General features: G+C 36.8%; 1 protein-coding gene and 1 long non-coding RNA gene across 2 annotated transcripts in view; one reads left to right on the forward strand and one right to left on the reverse strand.

Moving 5' to 3' along the window:
* The window catches only part of PHYHIPL (phytanoyl-CoA 2-hydroxylase interacting protein like), an 89,697-nt gene extending 82,325 nt beyond the window's left edge, over positions 1 to 7,372 (reverse strand). Inside the window, exon 1 of the mRNA XM_082425619.1 lies at positions 7,058 to 7,372. Coding sequence (XP_082281745.1) covers positions 7,058 to 7,163 — 106 coding nt within the window. The 5' untranslated portion in view covers positions 7,164 to 7,372. The remainder of the gene's footprint in view (positions 1 to 7,057) is intronic.
* A 268-nt stretch (positions 7,373 to 7,640) lies between these two features.
* Positions 7,641 to 21,855, forward strand: part of LOC309643147 — a 426,223-nt gene continuing 412,008 nt past the window's right edge. The window contains exon 1 of the long non-coding RNA XR_014253573.1: positions 7,641 to 7,726. This is a non-coding gene — a long non-coding RNA (uncharacterized lncRNA). The remainder of the gene's footprint in view (positions 7,727 to 21,855) is intronic.

The raw sequence follows: 21,855 nt of genomic DNA on the forward strand, positions 1-21,855 counted from the left end.
GCCATAGACAATATATAAACAAATGAGCATGGCTTTATTCCAGTAAAATTTTACTTTAAAACCTGGCAGCAGGTGTTTGGATTTGGCCCAAGGACTGTAACTTGCTGATCCCTGTTGTACATCATAGATACAACTCTAAAATGCAATCATAAAGAACATATCACATACCTGATGTTCAAAAACTGTCATTTTTCTTTGCATTTATCAACAGCTTTAAAAACTTTAAAGACTGAGAGATTTACCAACATTCAGTCTTAGAAAAGGTAAGACACTATTTTTCAAGAAAAATCACAGTAAGTATATTGAAAAAATATTTTGCGGCTTGTCTTTAATGGCATACGTCTAGGAAAGTTATAAGCCTTTCATAACATTATTAGATAGCAACACTCGCATAGGCTATAGAAAACAAAAAGACAGATTTATTTACAGTAGTTGCCACTACCACTGCAACTAGTAGTGTATATACAAAACTCCCACAACCCGTTTAAAATGAACCACAAACTTGGCCCAGATAGTCACAATATCACAAACAAAACTAACCACGATTGAGAGTATGATGCTTTTTGTTCAACTCACATCTAGTGAGGGACTTCAAAATGTAGAGCACTTGTTTGCATTAACAAGCCTGGATCGTAGATTTATTTCATCTTTGGGGTTCAAAATTGGCCTTCCCCAGGATGTGATAATTCCTTACCTTCAAGGGGTGAGACACAAAGCTCATCAGAGGTCACTCTAAAACTGAAGTCAAATTCTAGACTTCCTTTTTCACCTAAGTTCTAGCCTCCCCAGTGAAATACATAGTTCTATGAACAATTCTCTTCCTCATTCTAGAACTCTTTTCCCCAGAACATAAGAGGAACTGCTAAAGGTTTAATATAAGTTTCCAAGAAGTCTCTTATGTTAGATTTCAAATGTCTTTATGTACATGTTCTTTTCACTTTATACTAAATCCCTGTGAAAAGTCTCCTAAGACTCCAAAACTACCTTTATTCAGATGACTCAAAAATCTCTATTTCATAATCCTCTATAAGGTATCAAGTGGTTTAGTAATGATTCTCAAAATATTATCACTGGATGTTAAGTAGCCCTAAGGAGTGGGAATAGTGGGAATCAAGAAAAAGGAGAGTCTAAGAAGAATGTAAATGGGTTCTCTTGTGGGGATCCACATTGAAACAATAATGAGAAGGCAGTATATAATACTGTTCTGGGAATGATTTTTCTGAGAGGGAAGCACCCCTGGAAAAGGGCTAGGGACATATTTAGATGTCCACTGAGACCTAAAATTTGAGATGTAAAATACTGTCATCACAATGTCTAAATACTCTTTCCTTTCTCCTTTTTTTCATTCTTGTCAATGATTCTTCAGATTTCCTGGACGTAAAATCCTAAAGTTACCCCCGGTCACTTTTCATTTTGCTTGAAAATTCAATCAATCACAAATTATTGGTAATTACTTTTAGATTTTTCTTATACCATTGCCACTCACTATCCTCCCATGGAGAACAGGCTGAGGCTGCCTATTTTTCCTGTTGAGACTCTTCAAATCTTCTAATACATTTCTGCTAGAAGTCCTCCCCCAATACTAATTTTACTTCTCAAATGTATGTGTATAAAATACAGTCTTCTTAATAAGACAGTTTAACTATTGTCTAGTAACAATAAAATACTTAAAACAGTTAAATTGAGGCAAATGCTTTAGAGTAGTAAAGATAGAATTTAAATAATTTATAAATAATAAAAAGATTCTTTATAGAGAAAGTTAAAAGAAATGTAAAACAAACCCAAGAAAGAGGCAAATGCTATAAGGAGAACTTAAGTTATACATTTAAGGGCAGAGAAGGAAAACCAAAAACTAGAAGGATCATGCTTACTGCAGTAACTGATGCAGCTGCTGTTATTACCGAAGCCCAGGATAAAACATAAATGTCATCGTGAAACTATACTCACATAAGTTGAGGGAAAAATCAAGCTTAGGCCTAAACAGAGGGAAACATCAGCAGCAATTTTTTTTTTTTTTAAGTGACTTGGAAAAAAAAAAAAAAAAGTGACTTGGAAGTTGCCTAGATAGTGTCCTATAGAGTGAATTTCTAACTGGCTTACTTACCTAGGCAAGAATGTTACCACTTACGACATATCGGTCATTCTACCACTGGAGGGAGCCTGGTCACATATCCTTTGATGTGACTTTAAAAACTTCCTGGTCTCCTCTGGGAATGAATTAGAACCCCTACCAAGAATATAAATTCGTTTAACATAATGTGATGGTTTTCAAGCCTTTTGCTTGTTTCTTTTAGTTTTTCTTTTCTTTTTGTTTTGTTTCATACTCATTAATGAAAATTTACAGCATCTCTATAGTCATATCAGGGTCAAAGAAATGAACCCGGAGATCACATGTGTTGGTATAGATCTATACTTAGAAAAAAATCATAAAGAAAACAATTGCTAAATCAAGAACAGAGAAGGGCTCTGATGCAAATACCTACCAAAGCAGGTATCAAGGTCACAAGGTACATGAAAAACAGCAAACAGTAGGTTCAAAATAGAAGCTGAAAATAGCTTTTAGGATTAATGCTGAGAAGGATATTACTGATGCGATAGAAAAATATAAGCAAAGGATAGAGTACTGTAACTGTGATTTTACTGTTCTTTTCAAATTCAGAATTTACAGTTTCCATTGACTACTCATGAAGTGACATAAGAAGGATTTACTATGTAAATAAAACACAACTGAAATTTTAAAAAAAGATCTAAACATTGGCCAAAAAATAAGAATTAAAAAGCAGTTTAACTCAAGAAGGTATGTGGAGAATAACAGTCCATTAAAAATAATTATTATTCTCTATTTTTTGTCAAGAACTGTGAGAAATGGTATATAATACTTCACTGAATATCTCAGCAATCCTACAGGACTGACATTATTATACCCATATTACATGAGAAAGCTTGAGGCTAAAAAATGGTTAAGTAATTTGCCTAAGATAACATATCTATCAAGAGTAAATATTGTATGAGAGGTCTGATTCTAAAATGGTATTACCACCATGCTATTTGCATGTCAGTGAGACTGAGTAATGCCTACCTTACATTCTTGTACTATGAAAGGTAATAGTTAAGGGTATTTGTCCTAGATGTCTGCTTTAGAAAATATGTCCAAGAATTATCTAATACAGCGTTGTGTTACTAAGCACTCCTGTATTACCATTTGTTTCCAAAATTAAAATTTAATTCACACATCAGTAAGCATACAGAAGAAAGTCTCAACTGATTTATAATTTAAATAAATAAGATAGAGTCCAAATTCAAAGGAATTTATCTTTTAAAATATGTTAAAAAAAGAGAAAACCTTTTCCCTTTTCTTCCGCAAACTACTGTTAGACAAAGACAGGGAAATCTGTCAGCTTCTGCCTGTGCAATTCCTTTAAAATGTGTTCCCTTGCTGACTAGCATCATACACTCCACAAACCGTATCTAGGCAGTCATAAAATGCCCGAATCATGGAAATAATACTTATTAAAGCTAGAAAGCCTTGGGGGTGGATTAAATGCTATACAACAAATTAACTTTGTATTTTCTTCTTTACTGTTATAACAAGAGTGCAGGGAGCTTGGATGCATATAAAGCAACATAAAGATAAATCTTTCCTTCTCGGCAAGGAAATAAAGCTTCAATATGTATATGCATGATGAGGAAAGATGAAGAGAAGTATGTAGAATTCTATATGCGGGGTCAGAGCTGTTTTGTCGTGTCACAGGTCAGTGAGGGTCTGAAGTATCTATGTGAAGAAACAAACTGGAAATAAGTTCCCATATTACTAATGCTTCCCGATGAGAAATTAATGTTTTTTTCTTGGATTTTTTTTGAAAAGCCACAATTAAAGTACATCATATACGCAACTTGAGGCTACTTCAGCACAGCAGAGGCGAATAACAGAAACACTCTTTTACTTACAACAGAGATTATAGAAACTACTAGATTTACAGCACATCTTCAGAGGTTTCCTAATAGAAGTCGATCCAGAATCCTCATTTTGAACTACAAGTAACATCTAGGCAGGGCCATGTATTAGCAACCAAAGCACACATGCCTAGGATAAAAGCACACATGAGATAATATGTGTGTATAAGAACCCTCTTGCTTAATTAAAAAATCCAATTATATGACCACTTGGACTCTATTCCATATTCTTCAGAGACTATTAAATATTTTGAGGAACGATGAGAAAAAGAAGCATTGTGAATTGTTGCTAATAATGTAAACAGATTGTAAGAAAAAAGGCAAGTGACAGAAAAAAAAAAAAACATAAAAGAGGAGAGCCAGGGAAGCATAAGACATACAGTTATGTTTACCAGCAGCTATAGATCTTAGTTGATGCAATATGCAAAACATTATAAAATTAAAAATGTCTATCAGTGGAGAAGGTAAAAGGAAATGTTTATTAAACAATCATATGATACTTTCTCTTATTCTACTTTATTCCACTTACTAAGGAATTAATATTGCTCTAATTTTTCCCATCATCAGATTAATATTAGGGTAAAATAAAGTAAGTTAAAAAGCAAAAAAGACAAATCTATTTCTATAATAAAATTATGAAAATATAGCACTTACTATGTACTTAAGCACATAATAGATCTACCACATACTAATTTTTCTATGTTATATATTTTCAGCAGTAAAATAATGAGACCTGAGAGGGAGTGAAAGTAAGGGAGTGAAGGAAGCAAACGCATCTAGCTGAAAATTTCTCAATATAAAATTATGATAAATAAGATCTGGTTGAAAAACTTAATGCAGCATTTAAAAATTGTTCTGTAAAAATAACCATATCACCTTCTCTAAATTATTCCTATGACACCAACTTAACATTTTTGGAATTGACATATAAAGTAGAGTCACAAAATGAAAAGTTAGGCATTTAACAACATCTTTACACTAGCTATTTTCAAATTTTACACATCTTTTAATAGAAGAGTTATCCCTCTGTATTTGTTGGCATAAGCTATTTTATAAAATGAAACCCTACTTAATTAATCTGTGTTGACTCAGAAGTCTGCAAATAAGTATTAATTTTCATAGATACTGCCTAGTGCCAATACCCCCCCCATTAAATGTTACATAATTTGCTCATTTTGCAAGGATTAGTAATGTGAACTAAAACAACTAAAAAATATTACCAAAATAAAATAACTTCTACTTTAGGAGGAGAGACCATGGTAAATGCAGCACATTAAGTTTTGTACTCTACATTATTAACTCTGTAAAGGTCATTTTAAAAACTTTATTTTTCTTAGTATCTTTGAAACAGGTGGTAAATGCAATTTTAAGTATTGATTACTGGCTTCTGAGGAGCAACCATGAATTGCCCATTTCCAATAACTACAGTAATGAGCTTTTGATAAATCACTGAAGTAAATGAAAATAAAATCTGCCTTTATTTTATTAGATTCTTGGTTTTCTGTCAAACCAGTCCAGGAAAATAAAAATATTTACAGTGGTAACATTACAAAAAGTCATTTCACAAAAGTATAAACAAACCCATAGGACTACAGGACTTCCTATGTGGTATGTTAAAAATAATCTGTATAGTCTAATAATGCAACCTTATATATGGAATACCAAAACAATGAATCTTTTTAATGCCATAAATATGTGCACTTAATACTATGGTGACCAAAACAATTTAAGGATAAAGAAAATATAAGCAGCTTTTGCAAGAATATTTATTATCCATACTACACCTGTTTCATAATTATTTAAAGCAGCTCTGGCTTCAAAGAGCAATTAATCAAAGACCCATTGTCCTAAAGTTATTATTAAACGGAAACTCGGTGTTCAGTTGACCTAAACCGTACTGTATAGCAACGCCTAACCAAGTTATTACTATTTAAATGGACTGAAACAAAACCTCTGCTCTCTACTTGGATTACATACTGATCAATTTTATGACCTTATTGTGAGTATATTACTATATCTACATAACCTTGGCTAAAAAACCATTTTCAAATCATCGTCTCTATATACAGTTAAACATTAATTTCATGTATGGCCAAAACTGTTCAGGATCATCTTGACAACACATAAATTGTTTTTCCTTTGTCACATGTATAATTTTTACAATTATTAGGCCAATCAGTACGAATCAGATGCCTTCTTTACAAATGAAGTTTTTTCCGCATTACTGAAATAGCACTGACTCTCCAACTACTCCAACTAAGACAGAAGCACTGTGACTACCCGTGCTGCACGTACTACCACCGGTTTCTCTCTTTAACGCTCAGACCGACGTTTAATCAACGTCCTTCTTCAGGAGGCTGCCAACTTTAACCACAGAATAAGCGGTATAATATCAAGACACAATGGCGAGTACTCGCCCCATATTCTGAATCACGGCAGATGTACGAGGCCACTTCCTTCACAGATTTTGGACAGTTTCTGAATCACAGCCCCAAACGGCGAAGCTGGTGGCTGTCCTTGGTGCTGAAATGCACTCTTTTTCTGCCCCCTCACTGAAAAAACTGTCACCCCAATCCCATTTTGAGAGGATAAAAACACTTGTAAATGTAGATGTTCGAAAAAGGAACTGGTAAGTTTCTGGGCAGAGACCGCTAACTAGTGTGTGTGCGGGGAGAGGCGGGGGGGGGCGCGCAGGCTGGAAACCCCCTGAGCGCATCTCCCCTTCGATGCCGGGAGACTCAGGACCGCGGGACTGCGGCAAAGATCAAAAGCGCCGCGTCCCGGGCAGGAGCCGCGGGTGGGAACGGCGCCCTCGCGAGGGCAGCCCTCGGCCGGGGCCAGGCGGGCGAGGCCGGCGAGGGGCGCCGAGGCCGGGGACGACGGAGACTCTCCCCGCCAACGCGCGAGCCCCGGGGTGCTTTTGTTTTTGGGGTCTGAGGGGCCGGGGGGTGGGCGAAAGGGAGCCCCCACCGGCATTCATTTGCACAGGGGGGACAACAAAAGACCCTGCCGCCCGGGCGGGCAGGGGCGGCTGAGCCAGAGCGGCCGCGGTGCCTGGCCGTGGGCTCGACCCCCCGCTCCTCACCGTCCCGGCCACTCTTACCGTCCCGGTCGCACAGCTGAATGGCCTCCAGGCTGAGGTTTTTGATCACCTCCTCACAGGGGCTGGTGGGGCTGCTGAGGGCATGATCCAGGCGCGGCACCTCCATTTTTCCAACCCACTTCTCACGTCCGCCTGCTTCGTATCCAGGCTCTCTCCGTGGACCGTGTGAGAGAGAAGGGCGGGAAAGGGAAAGGGAGTGGCGAAGGAGGGGAGGAGGCCTGGGACGCGGCACCGAGAAGCCGAGGCGACGGCAGTGGCAGGAGCTCCACGAAGCGTGCGGCTCTGAGAAGCCGAGACAGACCCGGCGCGAGGGCGGGAGGCGGCGCGCTCCCGGCGGGGAGGGGACGCGGCGCGCGGGGAACGTGAGGGAGAAGGCACGGGGCGCGCACGCGCGCGAGAGGACGCGCCAACCTGCTGGCGCGCGGCGCTCCCTGCCCCCCAACCCCTCGGCCTTCCGCGCTTACGCGGCCCGGGGGGCCCTCGTGCCTCGGCGCTCGCAACCCCGCGCGTGAGGCGTCGGACGGCTGAGCGCGCCGGAAAGGCGGGCGTCGCGGGGCGTGGCGGAGGCGCTCGCCTGTCCCTCTCTGCTGGTGAGGGCGGTTCGGCGTTCCTTCCCTCCTCACAGTGTTAGTCGGAACCAGGTTGGCACTGCGGCGTCTGCACGAGGAGGTGAGAGTGAGCAGTTTGTTTGTTTATCAAGGATTGGAAGAATGAGGCTCCAGACCCTTTCATATAGGGTTTTGGAGCCAGCGGGCTGCCTTCGCCCCCTCAAGGTACCGGGCTACTCGCAGCCCAGACTTAACGCGTTCCGCCAGCCACTCCTCAGAAACAGCTGCGTCTGTGTGAGAAATGAGCGGATTAACTGAGTGGCATGGTTTAGGGACAGGATTTTGGTCGTTCCGAAGGAGGGGCAGACAGGGGAGTTCAGACCTGCCAGGAAAGTGAGGGAATGAGGAGATGCCCGCCAGCCTGCTGGAAAGGCAGCAGACGTGCTTCGGGGGCCCCAGCTCCCCACCCCAAACTTCTCAGTCTAGCTTCATTCATTCATCCATTTATTCACCCGCCAAATAAGTGATAAGCGCTTACTCTGTGCCAGGCTTTGAAGGTGGAAGAGACGGTACCTGCCCTCAAGGATATGGAAGGAACCTTTTCCAACTGGAAAATGTGCTTCCTTAAGCTACCCTACACTTGTCTGCCCATTTTTTTAAAATGTCACTTAAGATTTAGCAATAAGTCACTCAGTGGAGGTGCAAATGATTTTTAAAAAGAAAACAGAGGTCACAGCCTGTTGATCTCTGTTGCCATTTGCATCTTTGGAATAGTTTTTAGTTTCGTTGCTATCTGGGGATCAAAAGTAGTGACCGCTCCCCTTCTGAGTGTGGATTCTTACTTGAAATTAAAGTTCCTTTTCACAGATTTCCCAACTTCAAACCTAGATGTTAACCAATAGAGTAACAACTTACATAAAGATTGCTGTATACTACCCTTTCTAGTCACATCCATTTAGCCATAACAGGACTAAATCTAGTTAATTGACGCCTCATAAAACAGATGAACCAGCTTAGGGTAAAACAAGCCTGTGAGACAATTTGGCACGACTGCAAGTTGTTAAAAATCTGTGGAAGATAACTGGGTCTCTTAAAGGGAAACGTCCTCATTATGAACTTAGGTATTAATGAAGATGGATTGCCTTCGTGTAGTTTGAGAGAACTTTTGTGTCAAGGTAGGAGTGTCCCCAAGGAGAGGATAAATTTTTACTTTTCAAGAAATATGACAAGATGGGGCTTATTAGTGAATTTCCTGTGTTCCAAAGACGAACACGGTTTCAACTAGAAATTGATATTGTCAGCCCAACCACAGTGGTTTCATCTTTCGGGGTGGTGGTAAACTTACAAATCTTAAAAGGAACTATGTAAGATAGATGACCAATTTATTGATTTACAGATGAGACATATAATTCATGCATATAATTAAAATTATAACTTATACAGATATTTAGGAAGCACCTGCTGTGTCCAAGGACAATACACTAGATGTTGGAAATTTTGAGTTCATATCTATGAGGAAAGATAGACATTGAAAAAGTAAAATGATGAGTGTTACGGAAGAGGAAGTATGGGAGCTTGTGGAAGTGCACACAGGGACCCCACCGTAGTTTGGTTAGTTAGGAAAGCCTCTAAAAGGATTTTATGTTAAAGGAATGGGAAATGTGTGAAAGGCTTTAGAAAGGAAATTACCATGATCAGATTTTTTACCATTACACAGAAAATGTGTGTAATGAGAAAGGGGGTAATGTTTTGAGAAATAGTAATGTGATTTTCTGGGCATAAGACCTCTTCAATCCTAAGCACCTTTCTGCTGAGGATTTAGATTATTACATAGGAAAATGAAAATTCTTTTCTTCTCATACCTAAGTTGCAGTGGGAGTAATTGTAATCCCCATACACTTACATCATTTAATTGTTAGCTTGAGGTGCCCACTATTACAGTCAAGATCCTACCAATCATTCAAGCTCAAACTCAAATGGTACATTCTCTATAAAGATTATTCCCACTGCCAAAAATCTTTTTGTTTTATTTACATGAGGCTTTATATTTATCTACAGACATAGTCACACTATGATTTATAAGTTATTATTATACATGAAAAATCAGGCTCAAATTTGAAAAGGATCTTAAATATATCCTAATTCAATCCCTTATCCAGTGCTGAAGCCCTTGACAAGAAGTTGTTTACCTTTGAATAAATGGTAAATTAAAATCCTAATGAAGTAATCTAAAGTCTTACTCATTCTGAGCCCAAACATGCCTACTGTAAGGTCAGTACAAAGGCCTTAATTTTCCCCTCTGTCAGTCATACACAATAATGATAATCCTGCTTCCTTCTGCACATATATATTCAATTCTCTGGGTAAATGCTGCTAGTTCTTTCAAACATTTCTGATATCACATTGCTTTGAGTCCCTCTCTCACTCTGGACACTGTCCTCTGGATAGCTCTAATTTTTGTAAGAGTTCATAGGTGAACACGCTAGGGGTAGAAATACAATAATATATAATAAAAATATTATAAATGATATTACAAATATATGTAGGGAAATACACAGTAGTCTATCACTGTCTTTGCTCTATATGCCAGACATCTTGTAACACAGCCCAGGAACACATTAGCTTTTCTGACAGTGTTATCACTCTGCTTACACGTCCTGAGCTTACAGTCACATAAAACCTATCCTTCTTCCCTGAACATTTCTTAATTCCCCCCTTGACGTTGTAAGTTTTGAGTACATATTATAGTATTTGCATAGAGAAGATATTCAGTACAATTTGCTAAATTATTTGATTGAAGTTCATTCAGTACTTTTAATGTGTTTAATTATATTGTTGCAGCTAGCCTAGGATTTTCTCAAACCCAAGGAAGGAGTAGGTTACAAAAGTCCTTTAGGTAAGTTTTTAAGTGCAGAGGTCATTCTTATAGGACCCACAGCTGTAGGCACAACCCAGTTTTTTATCATTAGGCAGAAGGCAAAGCGTGAGAACCAAAACCATAGGTAGAAGCAAACTCAAAAAAATGCATAGTAAATGAAGGAGTGTTTTTTCTTTATCTCATAACATTACTGTAACTTTTCCTAAGCTCTTATTATAAATGGTAGCATGAAAGAAAACTCATGATTGATAGAGACAAACTTGAAAGCAACTCAAATACTCTAAATTCTTTAATTTGATTCAAGTTGAGTAGAGTCTGGACTTGCAAAGATCAAATGAGATAATGCATATGAAAGTGTTGTGTGAGCTGTGAGGCACTTCAGAAAGTTAGGATGTTGTTATTACTGGGCACTAAGAATGCCATTAAGAAAGGATTTCTTGTCAATTTTACAGTACAAATTTCTGGATATATTTTAATAGCTATTTCAAAACATTAAGAACTTCCATATTTAGAATATCTTTATGATTCAGTATGTTGGGGCCCTTAAAAATTATGCCTCGTTTTGTTTGCTCTGGGTTTTATCTTAGTGATAGATTTTTGCCAAACCCATAAGCAAATATTCAACATTGAATCCCTGCCCAGTATTTGATTTCTACACTCCTAATTCTGTATCACCAAACACTGATGTGAGAAGGTAGAGAACTATAATGACCTGATCCATTATAAATCCATGCTGTCAAAATTCAGCTTGCTTAACAATTCAATGGCTATTGCAGACCACTTCTCTTTGAAATCCCCCAGCTCTACTCTCACTTTCAAAAGATGATCTCTCTGTCTCTCTTTCCTGGAAAAGAAAGGAAGGCAGAGTGAAGTTTCTCTTTTGTTCTTACCTTTAGCTCAGTAGGTCCTGGTAAAACTTGCTACTTTGCCTTCCTTCATCTGTGCTCTCCATTCAGTGCCTGTGTATTGCAGAATATAGTTAACTCCCTGTTTTTACCCCCTCCAGCTGTTTTGGTCTTTTTCTTTCCTCTGATTCTCTTTTTTGTTTTTAAACATTACCAAATCTCCTTGATTCTTTTTTCTTGATTAAACATCATTTTATTTTAAATTAGGGTTTAACAGATAAATTATTTCTGAATGGTCACAACTAAATCGCTTGCTAGTATGTTAGCATTATACATAAACATAAAATACACCCTTGCCAGAAACACTTCAACGTTTAAAACTAGGTACCATGAAACACTGACACAGTATGCTGGATTATAACTGAATTTTGATTCCCACAACACACTTCAGGTCAGTTCACTCTGCCTTGCTCTCCAGGGCTGAATGGAAGGGGACATACCACACACGGGTCAATGGAAAGGATGGAAATGTTTCATCTTCAACGCTGGCCCTAATGCTCATCAGATCTTATAAATCCCAAATTAAATGTGGAAGAACATCAAACTCATCTAGGGGAGCTGCTCTTCCCAAGGTTTCAGTTCCAAAAGCTTCTTCCTCAGATGGAAAGTAATGAAGGCAGGGTTTCTTTTTAGAACTCAGTTAATATTTCAGTGTGTTTTCTGCCAGCATCTCATAGATATGTGTGCATAAATATGTGCACATTTATAAATAACACACACACAAAATAATTTGCTCCACTATCTAATGTCATCTAATGTCACCTTGCTTTATTTTTGTCAAACAAATAAAGCCTAGCTCTGAGTATGTGTTTACTAACAGTATTTGTTCCAAATCTCCTTGATTTAAAAAATTATCTTACTTGAACCAACCTGTTACTATCCAATATTTGAATTTTCTTAGGTAAATAAGGATCCCATTATAAATTGTGAAGTGTCATAAAAGTGTTATTCATTGCCTTTATTTCCTTTTAATCCTCATACAGTTTATCAGCCATCTCTACCACTCTGATTCTTACTCTTCAAAATCATCTTTGGATTTCATGAGATTTTTCTTTTTTTTTTTTTCTGCAAGATTTTTCACATCACGAAGTATAAAGGCCTTTTAGCATCTGCATCCTCTTTGATATTTCAGCAGTTTACTTCTGCTGAACTTCTTTAGCACTGAACTCTATTGCATCTCTTCTTTCACATGTGCTTAATGTTTATCTAGCTTCTAAGCTACCCTCTTGAGTGTAGGTGTTTGTTAAAGTTCAGCCTCTGACATTATGTTCTTCCCTGTTTAAAGCCATTTCCTCTGAGGATGCATGCATTCCCATGAATTTTAATGTCTTCTTAATGTTTAAATTCTCACCTTTAACGTCAAATCCGTATCTCAAGTTCCCAACTATAAATAAAAGCCATTGCCCTATTTCCCTATTGCCCTAAAAATGTTAATGAACATTTTTATTTACATTCCCATAACCATTTCTAATTGATCTGTTCATCCTGAAAACTGATTACCTTTTCTGATTTCTTCCATTGTAATCACTGGCAACAGTATCCTTTTAGTCACCCAGTATTACCCAATTTTCTGATTTTCTCTTTTCCTCTTTAAATGAAACTATCCTGAAAATAATTAAAATTTTGCAATAGTTCTTGGATGTGTGATTTTTTCCTGAATTATAAGTACTGCTAACACATTAAGTTCTCATCATTTTTGACCAGATTTTTGAAATTACTATGTGCATAGTCTTCCTACCTCCCTTCTTCAATCATGCTGCTACTAAGATTGACCCGCTAAAGCACTTTATTGATCAGAACTTGCTCTATAAATTACAGTGGCTACTTATTTTTGTTCTGCAGTTACTGAAGTTTTTTAGGCAGTTATATGACAATTGCAAAGCAATGTTGTAAGAAGATTAATCTGTCCATGTTTCATGGGATAAACGTAATGGAGGAAGACAGGCGTTTAGGAGATTATTATAGGCCAGGCAAAAAACATAATGTATTATAGACTAAGACATTAGAATTGGTAATGTAAAGGAAGCAATGGATTTGAGAGAGTGGTGTTATACTGTTGTTTTCTGAGGTTATTTTTAAAAATCACAAAAAGGAGAGGTCCTTCAATATTTTGACACTTTAAAAGATTCAGTTGTTCACTCATTATTGATGGCTATATACTATAAATATTAATATTGTAGTACAGCATCCTATAGCAAATGAGGCAAGAAAAATGTATTGAACATACTTCTTCCGTCTTTAAACCCAAGTCAGTGCACATTATTGAGTACCATTAGATTTTCTGTGATGATACAAAGACACTGCCCATGTCAACATTTCCCCTTACACCATGTTATTGCTGTTATCCTATAATACAGATAAATGGAGTTGCTTCTAGCTAATTTTAGCAAGAGTAGATAGCATCATAAAAATTAGTGCAGCAGCTATTCACAGGAGGGGCTTCAACTAGAAAGTGGCAATAGTGAAGCCATGGAGACAGATAACTATCACCTTCTGCTCTTCCTAATAAATCCCCATCATTCAGACACATAAATGAGACTATTTATTGTCCCAATATGTGTTCATATTCATTGTATAATATTTGTAAAGGTGTTAAATGCTTTAAAGATTGGAATATTTGTTTTACCATTTCCTTGTTTGAAACTTCTCCACAATAGCTAAGCCAAATTGTATGTGATTATGCCTTGCAGCTAGAAAACTATTTCCTCTTGAAGTAGTCTGTTGTATCTAGAGAGAGCTCCAGAGTCAGCATTGTATGGAATCCAAAACTTCCTCCACTGTCAATGTTTCCCCACTTATCTTGAAGACACAGAGAACAGTTAATTCTTCTTCACATGACAGCCGTATGTGTATAATTCAAAACATTGTTGTCTCTTCTGATTCGTCTTTTCTCTAGTCTGAATCTTCTCATATTGCAGCTTGACTCAAAGCATATTGAGTCCTTGGTTTCCTCTGAATATGCTCTAAAATTATATATTTCATTCTGAAAATACAATGTCCAGGACTAAACACAATATAATGGAGGAGGTCTGATTACAATAGAGCAACTTATCTGAACTGTTTAATTATAAATAAGTACATAAATTGCCAGTGCATTCACATTAAAAATGTTATTTGATTATTATTTGAAAGTTTATGTCTATTCATATTTGGAAAGTCCTTCCCAGTAACTTTCATTTATTATTCCTCACAACAACTTTCTTGAACTTTTGTTTTTTAAGCTGAAAGAAATGCCTACTGTTCTCATTTTTACAAATCACAGATGATATTAAAGCTAATTATGCATAACATGTAAAAATGGGATAACTACTGCAATATAGTTATATTTTATGTAGTCTCTTGATTACTCTGTGGTCCTTAAGACCTTTAAATGACACAGTATGTCATGAAATTTGATAATAAGATTTTCTGTTTATGATAAGTGTCGTATAACCACACAGTATCTGTGGATTCACACATTTTGTGGGACAGATCGTGGGCTAATCTTCCATGGTGTGGAAGGTGTTGACAGTTCATGAAATGCAATAAAGAAGCCTTATTTCAGATACTCACAGGAAAAACCTGACAGCCTTATAAGGATTTAGTTGATACTGTTATAATGATAAGGGAGAATATTTCTTTGGTCTCTTATGTGATGCTTATTTATTACAGTGTAGTCTGACAGTGCATTTAGTTTTTCCTCCACAAAAATGTTGCTCAACTAAGCTAGTAGTTTGACTGTTTAAGATATCACAGAACTGAGGAATAAAGGGAATAATCAAACATAGCCAAGAGAGAGACTAAGTCTACAGAGACACTACATAGACAGTAAGCCTACTGAAAAGGTCCTAATACTCCCAGGAACCAGACTGATACAAATACAAAGTTAAAGTCTAAGCCATCACCTGGCAAAATTGAGCTTTTAAGAGACTAGGCACATTTAGTTTTATTCTTGCCACACACTACATTTTGTTGCCCTGGTTTCTCTTCCATATTATTTCACTGTTTTACATCCATGCATCAGTCACTCTTTCTAGATCTTTTTCTTTCTTTCTTTCTTTTATATCATAGAAACTAAATATCCCTAGTGGTATGGGGGCAGGGGGAGGAAAAGAAGACAAAACAAAACAGATATGATACTTAATAGGACCATTGTCGGCCCTCAGTAGTCAGCTCCTCTATTTCTCTTTCTTAAGGATGTCTTTATAGGTGGCCCAAACAACTGTTTACTTCAGGAAATATATTAATATGTATTCACTCAAACTAATTTGTCTGGTGTCATATGAACAAATCAAGTATCTAATTTGTTTTATAGTTTTAAAATACTTTTTTGAACATCTTATTGAAACTGTGCTAGAGTTTCTTAAGACACAGCTCATAATGACTCTGTCTCATGTCTTCATAAGAGGCTGAGAATCTATAGTAGTAAATGGTACAAATGATATTTTTACTGATCTCATTCACCTTCTTATGGATGAGCAGAAAAACCCTTATGGGTCAAAACCTATGATTGATTTTTTTCTTCTGCCACCTCACATGAAGACTTAATTTGGATATATTAAGTTTCTATTTCAAGGCATTCTTCTTTCTCACTACTAAGGCTTCAGTGCCTTTATCAAGATAATGGCCTCTGAATGATTTGAAAGGGTAAACTTGTGGAATTGTTTTTATAGCTGAGTTATAAGATAATTTAGCTTTCAGGTTTCATCCTTGACCCCTTGACTATATCTATCTGCTCTCTATCCTTTAGTTCCTCAGACTACAAAGAAGGCAGCTAAAGCTAAATCAGTTAAACACTTTTTTTGTTTGTTTGTTTTTGTTTTTTGTTTTGGATGGTAGTGGCCTGTGGATACTGAGTAGAAGGAGAATGTTTGCCAGATCATTGACTTATAGACTAGAATCAACAAAAGTAAACTCCATTGGTTTGATTAATGCAATTTAACAAAGATTTTTAGTACTTCCTATGTAGGGCACTAAGAACTAGGACACAGAGTATAAGACTTTATTCTGAGATTGAATTTACTCATGAGAAGGTAACAGTCTCCTGCTATTGAAGAGACCTCAAATTCACACAAATAATTTGCTTTTCATGATATAGTATGATATAGTATATGCTATAGCCAATTTTTGGTCAGAAAGAAAGACATTAATAGTTTTCTGGTATGCCAGTATATAGCCTAAAATATATATAAAATATGACACTTCATCCTAATTCACTCTTCTTTCATTTTCCATGTTGTTGGTTTGTTTTATAGTGGTAATAATTGATCTATACTTGAATTCTGTGTAGCAAGCATGTGCTTTATAATACTGATTTAGAGGAGAAGGGCATATGGAGAAGGAGGGAAGATACAGAAAAACCTTAAAATTTTTATCAAGATATTTGTAAGTATTGATGTTTCACCTTTTTACACAAAAAAGTAGAGCTTAGAATAAGGCAAAATGTGGCAAATGCTGTAGGAGGGGAAGAAATTGTGTGCTGTGCAAGCACAAAGAAGGAAGAAATTAATTTCAGCTAGGGGAAATCTATGTGAATAAAATGCTTGTCCTGAGTGCCATTAAGTACAATAAACTAAAGTGGCATCAGGTTGCTTCTCTAGGCTCTATGTTGTACTCAGAGTGCTGCTGAGTCAACCGTTTTAATCTGTGGAGGCATCCACAGAAGCATTCCTCTTATCCCCAAAACATTTTTTTCTGTTTTATACATATATCAGGAAAAAACAGATTGATTAAATGGCCCATTGTCAACATACCTGTTATGTTCTTTCAGGTTGGGTCCTTTTTATTTATGGCTGTGTTGGGTCTTCGTTTCTGTGCGAGGGCCTTCTCTAGTTGCGGCAAGTGGGGGCCACTCTTCATCGCGGTGCGCGGGCCTCTCACTATCGCGGCCCCTCCCGTTGTGGGGCACAGGCTCCAGACGCGCAGGCTCAGCAATTGTGGCTCACGGGCCTAGTTGCTCCGTGGCATGTGGGATCTTCCCAGACCAGGGCACGAACCCGTGTCCCCTGCATTGGCAGGCAGATTCTCAACCACTGTGCCACCAGGGAAGTCCAGGTTGGGTCCTTTTAATGAGTAGGGAGGATGAGTGCTCTATGTGCAGAGGGCATTTAACAATGGTGAATAATGAGGTCAGTTATACAGACAACTTTAATCTCATTTAATGTAATGAAAGTATTGTATATACCATAAAATACCTCCATACTATTATAAAGGCTTATATTTAAAGTCTTTATTTTCTTGTTTCACCTATAAGGATTACATTACATTACATTATAAGATTGGTCTGGCAGTGCTATTCTTTGAAAATCTGGGCTTCTGAATATTGACTCAACTCTGGTTGATTCTGAGTGATAACCTATGATGCCATAAGTTTTAATTTTTAAATTAAAATTAAAGTTATCAAATATTGTTTTCTTACGATATATTCTGTGACTATTATAATAAAAGTGTCTGAGGCTATTTAATCTCCTATAAATATAAATATGATTTATATTTCTCTTAACTAAAATATAAGAATAAATGTATATTCTATAATTTATATAAATATATATTATATATCTATATATAATTCTATATACCACATAAGAGTATATATTTATATTAATTAAAACCATAGCAGTTTCCATGTTTATAACCTCAATAATTCTATTCTCTGCCCATGTCTTCAAATAAAGCCTAGAAAAACAAATAGGACCTGTTTTATAGGTGCTACCTAATAGTGCCACAGCACATGACTTCCAAACAGATTTATAAATAGCATCACTAGTCTATATTTTGCTCTAACTGCAAGCAGTGTATAATAAAATAATTTTAGAGGATATAAATTTTCAATTGCCAATTTTTACCTCAGTGAGTTTTTCATTGAGATATGCATGTCTTTGTCTTAATGTGAGATTTCCAACTATCTATTCTATATAATTAAGCTCCACACTTACAAAATATAAAAGTCTTTTTTAGCTCAGCTCAGTACATTATAAAATTGTAAAATCATCTTTTATAATAATTCATATTCTGTTACCAGGACCATTCACTCTTCTCTTTTCCCATTATGTCTTCTGGGCTTTTGCCAAGCATATACCATCAAGAGATAACAGTTCACACTTTCTCTTTGACCCCAGTGTGAAATTACATTTATGAAAAGATAAAAATACATGTAAAGATTTCTAATACATCTAAGATTTTTTTCCTAGTTAAAAGATATCTAAAGTAGGAATAAATAATAAGCACACGTAGATCTCTTCTATATCCTATAATTTCAGGGATATAAGGTTATAAAGTGACACAGATACCACATGTTTTCATAAAGTCTTTATTATATATACTTCTGTATATATTAATATACATGACCATCAAAGCTGAAGTGGGAGGTCCTTGTCTTTACCCTGAGTATGAGCTGCTGATGCCCTCCTCAGACTGTGTCTACACATTCCTAAACTATAGTGGTGTAACACAGAGAACTAAAGAAATATTGAGAAATAAAGAAATATTGAGGAATAAAGAAATATCTTTAAAAATGACAACTAATATGATTAAAGTTTCAGAGTTAACTGTTTTTTTTAATTTGATTTTTATTTTATATTGGGGTATAGTTGATTTTCAATGTATTAGTTTCAGGTGTACAGCAAAGTGATTCAGTTATAAATATACATATATCCATTCTTTTTCAGATTCTTTTCCCATATAGGTTATTACAGAACATTGAGTTCCCTGCGTTATACAGTAGGTCCTCGTTGTTTATTTTGTATACAGTAGTGTGTATATGTTAATCCTAAACTACCAATTTATCCCTACCCCCGACCTTTCCCCTTTGGTAACCCTTTTTTTCGAAGTCTGTGAGTCTCTTTCTGTTTTGTAAATAAGTTCATTTGTATTTGTATCATATTTTTAGATTCCACATATGAGTTATGTGATATTTGTCTTTCTCTATCTGACTTACTTCATTTAGTATGATAATCTCATCCATGTTGCTGCAAATGGCATTATTTCATTCTTTGTTTATGGCTGAGTAATATCCCATTGTATATGTACCACATCTTCTTTATCCATTCCTCTGTCAATGGACATTTAGGTTGCTTCCATGTCCTGGCTATTGTAAATAATGCTGCAGTGAACGTTGGGGTGCATGTATCTTTTCTAAGTAAGGTTTTCTCTGGATATATGCCCAGGAGTGGGATTGCTGGATCACATGGTAGTTCTATTTTTAGTTTTTCAAGGAACCTCTATACTGTTCTCCATATTGGCTGTATCATTTACATTCCCACCAGCAGTGTAGGAGGGTTCCCTTTTCTCCACACCCTCTCTAGCATTTGTTGTTCATAGACTTTTTGATGATGGCCATTCTGACCAGTGTGAGGTGATACCTCATTGTAGTTTTGGTTTGCAATTCTCTGATAATCAGCGATGTTAAACATCTTTTCATGTGCTTTTTGGCCATCTGTATGTCTTCCCTGGAGAAATGTTTATTTAGATCTTCTGCCCATTTTTTGATTGGGTTGTGGTTTTTTTTGATATTGAGATGCTTGTATATTCTGGAGATTAATCCTTGTCGGTTGCTTCATTTGCAAATATTTTCTCCCATTCCGTGGGTTGTCTTTACGTCTTGTTTATGGTTTCCTTTGCTGTGCAAAAGCTTTTAAGTTTAATTAAGTCCCATTTGTTTATTTTTGTTTTTATTTTCATTACTGTAGGAGGTGGATCAAAAAAGATATTGCTGCAATTTATGTAGAAGAGTGTTCTGCCTGTGTTTTCCTCTAGGAGTTTTATAGTATCTGGTCTTACATTTAGGTCTTTAATCCATTTTGAGATTATTTTTGTGTGTGGTGTTAGAGAATGTTCTAGTTTGATTCGCTTTTTAAAACCGACTTGAATGAAAATGGTTTGGGTATCATATAATGCACGCAACATTTTTTCAGAATTTATAGGCACTGTTCTAAATACTTTATATGTATTAATTCTTTTAATACTCATAACAACCCTTGAAGTGAATACTATTTTTATCCACATTTTACAAATGAAGAAAATGAACGCAGAGGTTAAATACTTGCTCAGAGTCCCAGAGCTTGAATCTGAATTGAAATAGTTTGGCTTCAGGCATAATTAAAAAAAAAATTTTATTGGGGTATAGTTGCTTTACAATATTGTGTTAGTGTATACTGTACAGCAAAGTGAATCAGCTATACGTATACATATATCCCCTCTTTTTTGGATTTCCTTCTCATTTAGGTCACCACAGAGCACTGAGTAGAGTTCCCTGTGCTATATAATAGATTTTCATTAGTTCTCATTAGATACTATCTATTTTATACATAGTATCAATAGTGTATGTATGTCAATCCCAATCTCTCAATTCGTCCCACCCCCTGCCTTCCCCCTTGGTATCCATACATTTGTTCTCTATGTCTGTGTCTCTATTTCTGCTTTGTAAATAAGATCGTCTATACCAATTTTTTCAGATTCCACATGTGTGCGTTAATATACAATATTTGTTTTTCTCTTTCTGACTTACTTTACTCTGTATGACAGTCTCTAGATCCATCCATGTGTCTACAAATGACCCAAAATATTCCATTGTATATATGTACCACATCTTCTTTATCCATTCCTCTGTTGATGGACATTTAGGTTGCTTCCATGTCTTGGCTATTGTAAATAGTGCTGCAGTGAACATTGGGGTGCATGTGTCTTTTTGAATTATGGTTTTCTCTGGGTATATCAGGCATAATTTGTATCTTTATATTCAAAAAAGGGAAGAAAAGAAAAGATACAGGGGCTTCCCTGGTGGTGCAGTGGTTGAGAATCTGCCTGCCAATGCAGGGGACACGGGTTCGAGCCCTGGCCTGGGAGAATCCCACATGCCGCGGAGCAACTGGGCCCGTGAGCCATAACTACTGAGCCTGTGCGTCTGGAGCCTGTGCTCCGCAACAAGAGAGGCCGTGATAGTGAGAGGCCCGCGCACCGCGATGAAGAGTGGCCCCCGCTCACCACAACCAGAGAAAGCCTTCACACAGAAACGAAGACCCAACACAGATAAAAATAAAAAAAAATTAAAAAAAAAAAGATACACACACATACAGGCAGAGAAAGAGAAAGAGAAAGAAAGGGAGGAAGAGAGAATATGTATATGTGCTCAAACTCAGTGTTTTCATTTCTTAGTAAGAAAGAAATACTGGGTACAATTTCATAACTTACTACCATAGTTAAAATTTCATAGAGAAAGAAGACTCACGTCACAATTTCCTTACCACTGAGGAAAGAAAAACACTAATACATAGTCATTTTCAACTCTTTTCAGTATTATTTCATGTTTTGAATTGTGACCTGTTGGCAACTTTTCTTCTCTTTTCTTTCCCCTTCCCTTTCTCCCTTCCCCCTCTTCCTTCCTTCCTTCCTTGATAATGACAGTGATGATATACTAGAGACTTGGGGAATGGCTAAAAGGCTAGAAAAGTTTTCATTTCCTGCCTCCCCAGCTTCATCAGGCACAGTTTG

This window comes from Balaenoptera physalus (assembly GCF_965194825.1).
Source record: "Balaenoptera physalus genome assembly, chromosome: 14".
Classification (NCBI taxonomy): Eukaryota; Metazoa; Chordata; class Mammalia; order Artiodactyla; family Balaenopteridae; genus Balaenoptera; species Balaenoptera physalus.